The sequence below is a fragment of the Saccopteryx bilineata genome, chromosome 10 (genome assembly GCF_036850765.1).
Source record: "Saccopteryx bilineata isolate mSacBil1 chromosome 10, mSacBil1_pri_phased_curated, whole genome shotgun sequence".
Classification (NCBI taxonomy): domain Eukaryota; kingdom Metazoa; phylum Chordata; class Mammalia; order Chiroptera; family Emballonuridae; genus Saccopteryx; species Saccopteryx bilineata.
Window position 1 is genome coordinate 10,773,821 of NC_089499.1, and position 15,288 is coordinate 10,789,108.

Sequence of the window (15,288 nt, forward strand, 5' to 3'; positions counted from 1 at the left end):
ATTCAAGTCCTCACAGTGCCGCTCGGCACCAGGAGGACCGCATGGAGTGCTCGGTAATTAACCAGAGGGGAGACGGAAACACACCTCCCTCTAGGTTGCCATCTGGCTCAAAAAATGGAAACCTCATGTGTCTCCACCCTACTAGGAACTGAAGAGCCACTTAGAGTGACCTCTGCCCCTCCCAACCGCAGAACACGAGGCCGAAAACGGGCACCAGCTGCAGAGTGAGCTCGCCCTGGAAAGCTGCAGTCTTTGATTGAGCGCGGATCAGTACCGCCTGTGAGAAAGCTCCCTGGGGCTGGAGACAGCGGCCCTGGACAGCAGTCGCTCACTGCTGCTCAGAACTGCACAGCCTGTGTTCCCACCAGCCCGAGTGCAGACTTCGGCGGAGCGCTCAGAGGGTACTGCCTCAGCGGTGGCCAAATTAGCCCGAAAGACTGCTCTGGCTCTGTCCTAGCTCTTCACAAGCAAAACCCCAAAGGGGCCAACTGATTGCATAACTGTAGGCCGGAACAAAATCCAACACTTCTCCATGACTACAAAACCCAGTGCTCAGCCATGTAAGATTCAGTGTCCAGCCCTGCAGTAAAAAATAGCTGTCCACCTAGAATAGCTGTCTGCACCCAGTGGAAACGGCCTTCATGAATAAAGTAAAAGTACCCTTCAGACAAGCACAGCTGACAGACTGTATTGCAGCAGCCCTGCGCTGTAAGAAGTGCAACTTCTCCAGGCAGAAGGGAAGTGTCGCACTGAGGATCTACACAAAGAAATGAAGAGGGCTAGAAATGATTGAGAGGATGTGAGTGAAAACAGTTTTCCCTTCAAGTTTCACCCCTTGCGATAAAACTACTCAAAACAAAAATATATATGCATATGTATAATATAAAAATGTGTGACAAAGGCCAGGAGGAAAATGGAAGCACACAGTTGTGAGGTTCTCACATTCTACATGAAGTAACACTATTTTAAAGTAGAATACATATATATACCTTCCCTATGGCAACCACTAAAAAATAGGCACAACGAGGAAGCCAATAAAAAGTGCTGAGTTAACCCCAAAGAAGGTAGTAAAAGCAGCAAAAAGAAACAGATGGATGAGACAAATAGAAAACAACTAGAAATATGGTAGATTTAAACTCAACCATGTGAATAATTACACTAAATGTGATTGGTCCAAACACTCCAAATAAAAGGCAAAGATTAGCAGATTGGATAAAAAAGTAAGAACCAATTATATATTGTTTACAAACAAAACAAAAAAACCCTACTTTATTTAAAATATAGAGACACAGTTCAAAAGTAAAGGCTATCGTCCCACAAGTCAGAGAAAACTACAGGGGCTACATTGGTATCACACCATGTAGACTTCAGGACAAAGAATAATTTACCAGGGACAAAGAGGAACACTTCATAATGGTGAAAGGGGAATTCGTCTTAAATGTGAATGTACCTAACAGAGCTTCAAATTTCATGAAGTAAAACCAACAGAACTAGAAGAATTAGGCAAATCCACAAGTAGAGTTGGATTTCTCCACTCCTCTTGGTAATTGATGAGACAAAAAAAATCAGGAAGGACACAGAAGACTTGAGTAAGATTATCAATCGACTTGAGCTAATTGCCACGCATACAGAATACCAACAACAGCCCTTCTCAAGCACTGGCACAAACATTCACCAGCACAGGCCATGGGCTGGGCCATAAGAGAAGTACAATAATAAGTTTTAAAAGATTTAAAATACATAAAGCATGAGTTCCGACCAACACAGAATTAAACTAGAAATCAGGAACAGAAACTTATATGGAAAATCCCAACTATCTGGACGTGAAACACCTGTCAAAATGTGACACGATTCAGCTTTCAAAAGGATCACTAACACTGCTGAATGGAGAATAAAGAGAAACAAGGGAAAGCAGCAAGACCTTCTGAGAGGCACTTACAGTTGTCCAGACGAGTGATGATGGTGTCACGGATCCGTGTTAACGGTGGAGGCAAGAAGTGTGTGAATGGTTAAGGTTTACTGATGGATTGGATGTTGGGATGAAAGGATAAAGAATGACAACAAGATTGTTGGCTTGTTGCAAAACTAATGAGGGTTTAGTTTCCATTTGTAAGATGAGCATTAGGAGGGTAAAGATTTGAGGGGGAAAGAGTAGTTTTAGACTTGCAAAAATTAAGGTGCTTACTAACACATCTGAGGATCTAAGTCAAATAGGCAGTTGGAATCTGGTGATCCTGGGAGAAACGTGGACTCTGTATTTTTGGATTCTATGTTAGGCTTCATGGGCTCAAGAGACTGAGTGCAGAGAGAGTAGGACCAGAGCTGAACCTTGGGGGATTTCAAGATGAGAGGTTAGAATGGGAAGCCAGTGAACTAAAGAAGCGGGGTCCTGAACAATGGCAAGTGTGCTAGAAGAGGGGTCACCAAGTGCCAGCACGGGTTTGCAACTACCCTCTGCAGAGTGGTTGCCGGGGCCGGGGCCGGGCTGGGAGTGGAGGAGCAAGGCAGAGGGCGCCAAGGTACAGGACTGAGTTTATGGTCAGGGTTGCACGACTCTGAGATTACACTAAAACTGGTGAATTGTACAATTTAACGGGTGGTGTGTGAATTTTCTCTCAGAGTTCTTAAAAACTGCCCACTGGAGTTGGCACATGGCGGTCACTTCTGAGCTTGAGTAGAGCAGATTTCGGGTGGAGTGACTGCAGCGAAGGCCCGATGAGAAGAGGAACTGCAGCACAGCTACAGAGAGGGGAATAAATGTTTATTTGCTGTGAGGAATGATCTAGTGGAGAAGCAGATGTCAGTGGTGCGAGAGGAGGAGGAGAAGGACAAGTCCAGCCCCACGCTGCCTCACGCACAGCTGTGCAGTCTCAGGGCGCGAGCGCAGGGCTGTCCTCGGAGTCACCACCAGGCAGGCAGGGCTGTGGGTCCGCACGAGGCAGGAGGGGAAATGGCTGCTGGCGGCAGTTCTAATTGCTTCTGTTTATTCCATTTTTAGGGAAGCAGATGAGTTGGGAGAAATAAAGTATAATTACTGGGCAGTCCTGGGCCCACCTGGGACTGTGATCCTGAGGTTAAAGAACAGTCAGGACTGTTTCTCGGTCAGCTGTGGTGGTGCAAGGACACAGTGCGTGGAGCTGGGCCAGCCCGGGCCGGCACACTCACAGCTGCATTCAGGGAAGAAACAGAACGTGGGACGCACTGTATATTGCTGAACACCAATATGCCACTTTATTATTTGGATTTTTTCCCATTTGTCACATACCTGTCAATGTTTTTACACAATGAGGAAAATCAACCAGCAGTGGAAACAACTGAGCAGATCAGCTGATAATTCTGTACCCTCTTAACACTTCAATTCTTACTTGGTAGAAATTTCTTTAATTTGATTCAGTCTCACGGCTGTTCTTAAAATCGGTGTCGAGATTGTCACATCTTTAAATATAGATATAATTGCCAGAAGTACATAATTTTTATATATATACATATATATGTATATATATACACACACACACATAGAGAAAAATACAAGACTAATTATCCACAATATTGAATGTACACACTACTGTAACTAATGCAACTTCTGAGGACAGTTAAGGGGCACAAGAAACTGTTTAGAGCAAGTAAGTAGTTTGGTCCAATATTATCTTAATGTAATGGTTATTTGCTCCCTCCCTTTTATATGACAACATACTATGACATACAACACATGCACAATCATTCACTTATAAACACGAGTAAGACACCACTCAGACTAACATTTGTACACCCAGAGGGTCAACCAACCACACACAACTAATAAGGCTATAATACAGCGATGCAGCATAAATGGTCAACACTGCTGATCCTAAAGTGAGCACCATATATACATTGGAATATAAAAAAAACCATTGAAAACTGAATACACATGGGTTAAAAGGTGCCATTCCAAGGCTATACATAATCACAGAAAAAAGTATTTACATTACTTGGAAAACAGCTGCAACAAAGAGTTTATTGCCAATGCCCTTTATAAATTTCTCTCCTACGTTTAATACAGATGTTACGCTCACTATCTATGTGAACCACACATCTTATTTCTGGCCCTTTATAAGATCCCTGCTCAAGAATTTCAAGCAAATATGTTCTATGGCTTCACCCACACATCTATTCTCGTAGCTTTCAATTATAAATATCACAATGAACAAGAGCTATAGCTTAAAACATATCTAGCCTAGGTCTAGAAAGTGAAAAGTATTTTAAGTATCTTTACTTAGTTTAGTAAGTATACAGTGAAATTCAGAGTTCTGAGTAAAATATACGAATACTAACATAGCAAGATCAGTGTATACTTGGAGAAACCGTGACCAATGGAATGCCACCCTTTGGTGCTCTGCCCACTCCACGGACCAGGAGACCAGAGCTTCAGAGACAGGACTGGAGGCTGATGAGTGGGGGAAGCCCCCAGGGTCAAGCCACATCCTGTCATCAATGTGGCTAAGCACTGCTTTTAAGACCCCCTCAGGGCAGAGCATAAAAAGTAGCACCTGACCCCTTCCAGAATCAGCAATCTACTGTATCCTACAGATAAAATGTCACGAAAGATGGTTATCTGGTCAAAAGTAGTCTTTGTACAGGAACAGGTTAAAGCAGGAATTCTTTGATTATTGTTTTGGCAGGAAGGCAAAGTGGAAAACACTTCCAGCAACAAAAAAACAAAGCAGGCTTTGTGCATTTTTGTTTGCTGTATGTGTGACTTCTACCATTTTATGTGTATATTTTTGATCAGCCAATTCCCATAGCTAATTGAGCTAAAGGGTGTAAAATGGAAATAACAAGAGACAACCTAATTACTAAAATCAACACTATACATATGGTTTTTGTTTTTTTTTAATTTCTGGGGTTTTAACTTTGCCAACCTCTGTGTGCACCTTTGCCTCCGTATTAGGCCCTACAGTGTCTTCTGTCTACCTGGTTCTAAAGGAAACCCTGGGCTGTGCCCACCAGAAATGAATTTACGTTGAGCATCGTTTGTTCTGTTAAATACACTCTATCAGTAGAGTGAAGACATCAGTTCTCTTTACCACATTACAAAGTAAGATTGTCTGCTTGTAATTTACCACTACGAGGGAAGCTGCCTTAAAAATCTAAATACTTTATCTCACCTATTACAAAACAAAAATTTTTCAGTTAAATTTTAAGAGCCCAAACATTTTACACACTGTAGCTTAAGACACACAGGTGTGGGTATGCTGAAATCACGGGTTAAGGTTCTAGTGCCGCCGCTGTCGCCGGCTCTACTGACCTGACCCGCGGAGGGCTGCAGTGCGCGTGCGCGTGCGCAGGCGGCGTCGCGCCGTTATTGCTTTGGTTCTGTCTCGGACACCAGTGTCTCAGAGCAGAGTTTCCGTATCACAGGTCAGGACAGGAATTTAGATTTTTCAACAAGGAAACAAAAGCATTTTTTGTCTCTAGGTTAAGTGCGGCACATTGAATTTCTAAGTGCTCCATTTATATTAGGTTCCAAATATACATTTTAATTTGATCCTGATCATCCACATTTAAAATTACGAATGTAAAAATGACACAGTAGACTTTTCGGCTGGAAAAGAAAAGTAGTGTCTAGCAGCAGCATGCACAGACCATGCATTGTCACGTCGCCAGGCGAACAAATGAAAAAGTAATAAATAACTGCCCGCGGTAAAAGAGTAAAACCAGAAAGGGAACAGTGAAGGGGGCCGGTCTTCACGGCTGAGCAGGACGAGCAGGGCGCGACGAGCGCCGGGCGCAGGAGTCAGATGACGTGGCAGCAGCTGGCGGGGCTGGCGGCGCACAGCAGCCCCTCCTTAGGGTTCCGCTGGATGTTCACAGAGATGGTCTTTTCACACAGAGGTAGCTGCAGCACGTTGTTTTTCAGGTTCTTGCTCCTTATCCGTTCTAACTCAGTGCTGCTGTCCGCCACGTGGTCGGAGAAGAACTTGATGCCGCCCACCGGGGCCTGGCCCGGGTTCCCCGCGGAGCTGATGCACATCTTCCACGTGGACTTCTCCTGGACTTTGACGCTGGAGAAGGACAGGCCATGCTGAGGGTCGATAATGTACTTGGTGCCACCGTGGAGCTGGGAGCCCAGGCACAGGCCCATGAGTTTGAGGCTCTGGACCAGCTCCCCCGCGCTGCGCGCGGCCAGCTGTGTGGAGTTGGCAGGGCCTGCGCAGCGGCGTGTGCTGCCCGAGGTGCCCCCCGGGGTGCCGCCCGAGCCCCCCGCCGGGCTGCCGCCACCCGCGCTGTTCTCGCTGGGGCTGGCCTTGTCCGCCCCGCCGCCGCCGTTGCTCGGCTTGCTCTGGCCCCCGCCGTCGCCCTCGCTGCCCGGCGGGCCCTCGCTGCTGTCCCGACGATGCCAGGAGTAAGTGAAGCCGCTATCTTTATCGAGCCGCCGCCGGCTCTCCGAGTCGTCGTCGCTGGTCTCCGAGCTGCTGCAGCTGGAGCCGCGGCCCTGGCTTTTCCGCCGATGGTAGCGTTTGTGAACCGTGCCCGGGGAGGCGATGTTCATTTTCAACCTGCTCAGCTTGGGCGGCAGGTTCTCATCCATGTCGAACTCGTCGTCGGACTCCCCCTCCTCAAAGATCTGGTTCAGGACTGGGGCGCTCTTCCTGGATGTCAAGCGGTTGGTCACAGAAGGCTTCCGGCGCAAGACAACTTGTGTTGAGAGAGACATGGGCTTCTTGTCCTCCTCATCTTCCTCTTCGTCTTCTTCCACCCGGAACAGGCACTTCCGCCCACTGGCCGCAGGCTTCAGGCTGGCGGGCGGCCCCGTGGACAACGCGGGTCCCGCCAGCTCGGGGAGGTCGTCCTTCTTAGACGAGTCACAGAGGCCTTTGCTCCTATGCCCATTGAGGACGTTGTCGGCAGCCCGCCCAGGAGGCTGAGGGACAGTCGCGTGGGACAAAGGCGTGGCCGTGAGGTCATCCTCAAGGTCCTGGGGCACATCAATCTTGGTTGGCCATGACTGCCTATGTAACAGATTGGAAAAAGAAAAGCCATGTAATTGCACACGTTGCTAAAGTACATTATATAAAACTGGGACAAAATCTACAGACTTAACAAGAAAAAAAGAAATGGCAGCCTTGCAAATCCATTCAACATCTTGTAAACATCAGCAAGGACACCAGAAAGGCAAATGTGATTTCAAAACATGGTTCAGTCTGTGGCTTACTGGCTAAGAAAAAAACTTCATCTCATAGTCAGAAATGGGGCAAAGAGCGACTCTTTTCTATACAACAGTTTATACTACACATACACACACAAAAGCACATTTTTTAAAAGCACAAGAGAGTTAGTTACCAGCAGAGCAAAACCTGAACATCACACATATTCTATTCCTTTGTGTCTCAGATGAAACCTGTGAAGGTATATTATTGCTAATAAAATCCACCTGAAATCCTCAGCCCTCCAGTTAGTATAGGGTAGGGCAAAAGTCTGGCATTTACAAAAATAAATGGAAATAGTTAAATGGATTTAAACGTGAGAATTCTGGAGAGAAGAGTCAGTGTACACAGGCAGATATAATAAGTCTCTTCTTCACCAATTAAAAAAATGCAATAAGCAAAATATAAATGCATCTATTTTAAATGCTCACACAAAAGTACTAGATAGCAAAATCCACTATCATTTAAATTTTGATTTTATTCCCCAATCTGGAGTCACCCAAGTAACAAGAACACTGGTAGCCAAAGAAAAAGACTATTGAAAATGAGGTCTCTGGCTGTTTTGAATAAACATATTGAAATTCTCAGCTGTCCTCTCTGCCCAGGGGACTGTCCTCTCTGCCCAGACACATTTAAAAGAGCCACTTCCACACTATGACATTTTCATTTCACACCAATTATGTTATCCTGGAAATAAAACCCAATTAAATCTGTAGCTTGATAAAACTCGTAGGAATTCATGACAGACATCTTCCCTCCAAACTCAGCGCCTTATCATAGTCTCTCGAGGATGGGGTGGGTCCATGTGCTAATGTCACTGTTGCTAGTTCATAGAGGCTGCATGTTCAGTAGTATTTTTGAGGTCAAGCAGTATCTCTGGACGAGTCCTCTGTCTTCCAACAAAGCCGTACCAACTGCCGGGGGAGCTACCCAGTGCTTTCAGCTGAGAGCCACCCCGCACGGTGCCCTGCCAGCACCAGGGTGGGGACACCCTGCGGGGGGCGAGGGCTGACAGTCCATTTGAGAAGGATGGGGAGGGGCACAGATGTGAGGAAGGCTCCTCTCCCTCCCCGCCCCCAGAAACAAGATCGGCAAGGGCTACAGCTGTGGTGGTCTCTAGCAGCCCCTCTGACCCAATGGCTTGCATTTACACGAGTTAATCAAATTGTTAAGCAGCTCACATCTACTGAGCACGTGTCTGAGCCCAACACACCTTGTGAGAAAAGTGTGGCTTACTATATAACACAGGAGGCTGCCAACAAGAACTACTGCGTGAGTCACACTGAGAGTGCAGGTCACATGACTGGGTGCTCACTATAGCCAGCACTGCCCACAGCCGGACAGGGATTAATTCATTAGTCCCACAATTCCCTGAGGTAGGTGCCATTATCCCCTCTCTACATATGAAGAAATCTGAAACACAGAGAGGGCAAGTCACCTGCCTAAGGTCACACAGGCTTGAAGACAGTGACATCTAGGTTAGGTTTCATGGTCACTAACCCGCAGGGCAGTGCCTTCTTTCTGCAGCCTATGAAGTCCCCAAATGAATGCCTGTTGACTGGATGGGACCGTGTGGGCCTCAGTGGCTCTCACTTCCCGTCTCCCTCTGAGAGGAAGCGGGCACTGAGCCTCCCTGTGCTGATGGCAGCTCCCCGGAGGCCTTCAAGGCCTTCCGACAGACCCGTTTCCATCCCACACGGACACGAACCAGGGAATGTTCCCACCCTGTGGCGTGCTCTCCCTGCCCAGCCCTCCCTGCAGAATAACCACGCTGGTTTCAACACCAGTCTCCTGACTCGGCACAGTTTCTGCACCCAGGTCACTGGCCACAAGGCTTCCTCAGCAACAGAACCAAGTTAGGCCCAGGGATTGGACACTGAAGTCACAGTGACATAAAGAGAAGGCACGTACGCAGACGCCCAGCAGGGGACCCCCGGCCACAGGAGGGAGAGGCCTTCACCGTCTCCTCTCCGAGTCCCCAGGAGGGTGAGAGGAAAACTGGGGCCGGCTCTGACACTGCACGGCTACTGCTGGCCTTGAAATTGCTGGAAGAAAGGCCAATTTAACTTGGTTATTATCTGAACACCTTTAGATTGAGCTCTGTGCTGTCTCACTGAACAGAAAACAGCTCAAATCCAAATATTCCCTTCTCTGAAAGGCTGGGGTGGCTCCCCCTTAGGGGCCTGCCGTGGGGGAACACTCTGAGGTTGTGCCTTCCCAGTGGAGGGTCGGCTCAGGACCAGACTGACCCCCACCCCTCAGTGTTACTCTCCTGGTCGGTCTCGGGCCCAACCCTGGCTCCCTGGGCCCAGTCCTCTTCCAAGCAGATACAGACTGTGTGCCCAGTGTCATTACAGAAGAATCATCCAGGACACAAAGCTCCTGAACTGAGTTTCCAGTTCAGACTCCTAACTTTCACTCCTTAGCCACCAGGGCTGTCTTCTCTCTTCTCTGTCGCTCCAGCCCAAGCAACAACCTACATGTGCAAGATGATGGCAAGTAGTTTAAGATCCAATGGCTTTCTTCCTTTTATAAACAATAATTACATATTCACACACATATAGTCACATATAGCTGGGTATATGAGTAGAGAATTATTCAGAACTGGGAGCATCTTTGGTTTTGAATCACTACAGTTCCATGGGTTACTCTGTCTGGATATTGAATTCTAATTAAATTTCAAAATGATGGCATAAATATAACCCTCCTATGCTTTGGTTATAAATGGAAAGCTACCATGGCAGAAGGAACAGAATCTGGGGAGGTGGCATGAGAGAAGAGGGGACAGGGAGGGGAGGGAAGGCACGAGGGCAGTGGTGGTGGGGACAGTCCCCGCGACAACAGCAAGCACAGGGACCTGGGCTGGGGCACCGCACTCGTGTGCCCTCCCCACGCTCCAGAGGTGGTCAGGGCACAGAGCACGGAGCTGAGTCAGAGTTCAGTGACCCCCCAAGGTCAGGCAGCCCATAAATCAGCTGTCAAATCCCTGAAATCCTCAGATGACACCATGGCCCAGAAATGCCCTGTAATTCTTTTAAATTATTTGAAATAATTGAGGAAAATCTGGACTTGTTCCTGGAATATAAAATTAAATGAAAGAATACATTAATACACGTCAGACCTAGAAGAGCTGGATGAAAATAACTGGCAGGCAGCCCAGCTTGAGACTGCACCTCTCCAAACGTGAGCTCTGGCCGGGCCGGTAGGCCGGCAGCCCCGCGCCCAGGGCGGGCGGCATCCCAGTGACAGAGGACCCAAGACCCCACGCATGGCCTCTCCAGTGAGGCCACCATCACCGTTCACGTGCTCTCGCCCTAGGGTTAGGAAGCGTTACACAAACAAACAAAAATCATTATTTCAAAACGTTAACTTACTAAAATCAGTGAAGATTTTTTCTCACCTAAACTGGGCCTTGATGTTGCTGGGGCTGGCGGACCGGGTCTGGATCTCCTTCTCCTGCTTCTCCCTCAGGATCCGCTCCGCCAGCAGGAAGTACGTGGCCGTGATGTGGTTGTACCTGTTGGTTTCCAGGGCTCTGGGGAAAGTAGGGACAGGGGACCTCATCAGCAGACTTCTTATAAGCAGAACTAACTTTTAAAAAGTACCAACCCAAATAAAAAGTACCAGCCAATGAAATCCAATGAAATGGAATCTTTAAAATTATGAATTGTTTTATAAACAAGAAAAAAATAACTAGTATTTAGATCACTCTTGAAATTCTAGAAAATAACTGCATAGAAATATTCAGTTAGTAAGAAAAAGCCACAGTGCTGACGGCAGCAAGAGGTCAGCTTTAGACGCGTGAACGGCAGTAACGGGGCTTCTGGGAATGTCCACAGCCAACACTGTCCCTGGTGTCCCAGTGTGACTCACAGTAAGCTGACTTACTGCTTCCACCGGGACTAGGAACTGAGTTACAGGAATGTACACTGAAACACTAACACCACTGACAGAGAGCAGGGAAGTTTTCACTTTTACACTCCCCGCATTTATTGGAATTTCAGACATTAATGAATGACGGAACTGAGAACCTGTCCTGAGCTTCCTCTTGGTCAGTGGATCATCTGTCCATTTCAGAAGCAATGCTCTGGGTACCGAGTCCAGCTGGCCCGGCCCACGGCCCACAGCACACACCCCTGCCTGCTCTGCGGGAATAGCACGAGTGTGCGACAGAGGGGCCACGGGCCCCGGAACACGCAACTAAGCCTTTCTGGAATTTCTGTGGTTAGTGAAAATACACAAGGAACACTTAGGAAAGAAGCAATATGGGGATCACCTGTCACAACATGTATGGGGGCCACAGCTTAACAGGGGCAAGGAGGCTGAGGTTAAGATTCCCACGTCAGAGCCCAAAGTGAGCCAACATGCACGCGTCCCCACAGCGGTGGCGAGGCTCACATGAGGCGCGCAGGAAGACTGAGGCCACCCGGGAGCCAGGCTCGGGGCTCCACTGCCGCCTCGCTCAGGTGCGGGCTCCTAGTGGACGGGCACGTGAGCCCTCCTGAACCATACGATAACAGCACCTTTATTCTGGATTTACACCTGAATATATACGCGAGTTCAACAGCTCTGTGACACCACAGCAGGGATTTATTTAAGCCGGAGGTCCCCAAACTACGGCCCCGTAGGCCGCATGCGGCCCCAAAGGCCATTTATCCGGCCCCGCTGCACTTCCGGAAGGGGCACCTCTTTCATTGATGGTCAGTGAGAGGCGCATAGTTCCCAGTTTGTTGATTTAAATTTACTTGTTATTTTAAATACTGTATTTGTTCCCGTTTTGTTTTTTTACTTTAAAATAAGATATGTGCAGTGTGCATAGGAATTTGTTCATAGTTTTTTTTATAGTCCGGCCCTCCAACGTTCTGAGGGACAGTGAACTGGCCTCCTGTGTAAAAAGTTTGGGGACCCCTGATTTAAGCTAAGAACATTAAGCCAATTCAGGGAGACAAAATAGCCTTTATCCACGTGAAAATGCATCCATACATTCCTACAGGGTCCTTGGCAAGACACTCTTTCCATGATATCCAATTGTTTCAACGGGTTAAAGAACTCTGGACTCTTCACTTGTGGAAATGCTTCATGTTTTTAGAGACCCGGAAATGAATCATTGTTAAAACAAAGCAACTACATCTTTATGCTATCCTTGATTCCAAACTCCTGAGGTTATTATAAAAAAGTTAGGTGATTTCCAAACTTCTTAGGTTATGAAATCCTTCTTTGGCATTAAAGGACTTAATTAACAACGTGTGTATCTTATGAGTTCCAGATTGTGGCAGCAGGGGCTCTTAAGGACCAGATAATAAATATTCTACACTTGGCGAACCGTGTGGCCTCTCTGTAAATACCCTGACATCGTAGCACGCTGCAGCACGGGCAGAACATACAGGAATGGGCGTGTCTGTGGTCCTCACAAACTTCACTTACATAACTGTGTGAGCCGCCAACCTGACTGGGGAAACTGAGGCTCACCGCGTTCTCCCTGCTCACTGTGGGAACTAGATGGAGGCCCAGGGATGGGACGACACTACTGTGGACAAGGTGCGTACTGGGCGACAAAGCAGGCTGTTCCAGCCCACCCCGGCAGGAGGAGGGAAAGGCCACAGTGCTCGGTGACATGCCCCTTGGCGTGTCACTAGGACAAAAATAAAAACAAAAAACAACAAAACCTGTAAGCCAGGCCCTGGGCCAGGAACTCTAGAGATAAATGGCACGCCCCTGCCAACTGGGATCTCTACCCATGACGCAGTGTCCGCGGGCCCTGGCAAGTACAGAGAGAGCCCGTGCCAAGAACCCCAAATGCGGCCCGTCCAGGGAAGTGTGACATACTCAACAATGGCGTCCCGGTCCGCTATGTCCCCGAGCACCATGCGCTGGATGATGCTGTTGTGCTCCTCCTCCGACAGGTTCTTGTAGGACACCAGGGGGATGTTGTACTTGGTGGCCGGGGAAGGGTCCACTCCCTGAAGCCAAGGGTGGTTCTCAATCTCCTCTAAAGAGGCCCTTCTCTTGGGATCTCTCTGGAGCATCCGTGTGATCAGGCTGAAGAGGGAGGTAAGTCCGTTGTTAAAACAAAGGTAGTTCTTTGAAAAAGACTAATAATAAAATAATAAACCTCAGGCAAGATTGCTCAAGACAAAAATAAGAGAAGGTAAAAAGTGTCAATATTGGAATGAAAAAGGAAACACCCCCACTGATCTATAGACTTCAAAAATATAATTAGAGGTATAAATACTTGAGTCCAATGCATTTGAAAATTTAGATAAAAATGAATGAGTTCCTTGTAATATACAACTTAGCAAAACTGACACAGGATAAAGTAGAAAACAGGTCCTATGATTATTAAAAATAATTCCTCTTGAAAAAAATAAAAATAAATAATTCCTCTAGTAGGGAGACAGAGAAGGTTCTAAGATATTAGAACCATTGCAATTCTTAAGCTGGATAACAGGTACAGAGCTATTCACTTTATCACAGACACATTTTAAACATTCCTGTGAAGAATATATTTCAAAATAAAAATGAGTTGAAGTTTTAGTTTTTCAGCAGGGACTGTGGAAATACTTCCTGACTCCCAAGCATTTAACATGCACACAACACATGCCCTGCTCCCTGGGGTCGAGAGTTATCACAGGGCATAAGCGTTACCATCAATATTCGCATCAAGTGCTTCCGATGTGCTGTGAGCCAAAAGGCTTATACACATGAATTCATTTCATTTTCACAATGAACTCTAAAACTAGGTTTAGAGTAACTCTAAAAGCTAGGTTTTCTCATTCTCACATCACTAGTAAGGGGAGAAGCCAGTATTTAAATGCAGAGAGTTTGACTACCGAAGTTCTTAACGATCCACCACAAGGCCTAAGATTAGGCCAAAAGATTCTTCAAGCTATCAGATCTTTCACTCTCTGTTCTTTCCAATCACAGCTGACACTTATCATTATATTAGTTTGGGGTGCACAGCGCAGTGATTCAACATTTATATAAACCCAAAGTTATCCCCCCCGACAAGTCCAGTACCCACCTGGCACCATACACAGTCAGCAGCTGATCGGAGAAACTCTAACCAGTGTGCCCACAACAAGATCCTTTAAGTAGTAGCTATACTCTCAGCTGAGCTCCTTGTAAAATATCAACTGATCCAACAGTTCTTTTCTTCTACTGTAGTTCTCACCACACATCTCACAGTACGTACTGTGTAGCGCTTTGGATTCCAAAGAATCAACTTGAGTGTGTTTTGGTTGCCAACTTCCCACAGTCGCATAAACCAAAACAGAGCTCTTCAGTCACCAGGGGGAGGGGTGTGAATAAAACGATGAGACACACCATGTAAACCCGAAAGTGGTGTGTCGATGGTCTGTTTCAGCAAAGAAAATGCCCTAACTCTTCTCTGGCACTTAAAACAATTCTGGGGGACTGTGCTTTTAGCTGATGCGAACAGAGAGAGGCGGTTCTCGTGCTGATATCTCATTCCAGGGAAAAGAACCCCACTCCTGGAGACCGAAGCAGCATGAGTTTCTTAGAAATGGGCACATTTAAGAAAGAAAGCAATGCATCTTAATATTAAATTTCAAATCATATTCTGGGGTTAACTCCCCCAAACACACTTAACAAGAGCAGAAATATTAAGTTCAGAATGAAAGCGACCCCCGGTGCCCACATCCTTTACTTACTCCTTACACTCTTTGGACACATGGGCGGGCACCGTGTACTTGCAGTCCATGATCATCGTCAGCGTCTCGCTGTCGTTGGCCTCCTGAAAGGGCGGCTGCCCGCACACCAGCATGAAGAGGATCACTCCCAGACTCCAGATGTCTGCAAAGTCAAGATGCACTGTTAAATGCCGGACTGGCCGGAACACCCACGATGCCCGAGTAAAAGTAGATGATAAGAGTATCCCATTTTGAACAGCTGAAAGCATTTACATCTTAAAGTAGAAAGATCTAGAGAAGAAAAGTGAAGACCGAATAAGGCAGAGACGATGTCTGTCTTGTTCACTGCTTCTATATTCACTACGGCCCAAGCAAGTGCCAGGCACGCTGTGAATGGTCAATAAATGTTTAATGAAGAGATAAATTAATTCATTTGTTAATGGCAGGAATGTCAG

General features: G+C 46.9%; 1 protein-coding gene across 5 annotated transcripts in view; it reads right to left on the reverse strand.

The window, feature by feature from the left end:
* Positions 1 to 3,206: 3,206 nt before the first annotated feature.
* SNRK (SNF related kinase) overlaps positions 3,207 to 15,288 on the reverse strand; it is a 41,313-nt gene continuing 29,231 nt past the window's right edge. For all 5 annotated transcript variants that reach the window (XM_066246046.1, XM_066246050.1, XM_066246047.1 and 2 more), the window contains 4 exons: positions 14,855 to 14,996; positions 13,011 to 13,223; positions 10,585 to 10,719; positions 3,207 to 6,989 (listed from right to left, as the gene is read on the reverse strand). In XM_066246046.1, the coding sequence (XP_066102143.1) occupies positions 5,774 to 6,989; positions 10,585 to 10,719; positions 13,011 to 13,223; positions 14,855 to 14,996 (1,706 nt within the window). In that variant the 3' untranslated portion in view covers positions 3,207 to 5,773. The remainder of the gene's footprint in view (positions 6,990 to 10,584; positions 10,720 to 13,010; positions 13,224 to 14,854; positions 14,997 to 15,288) is intronic.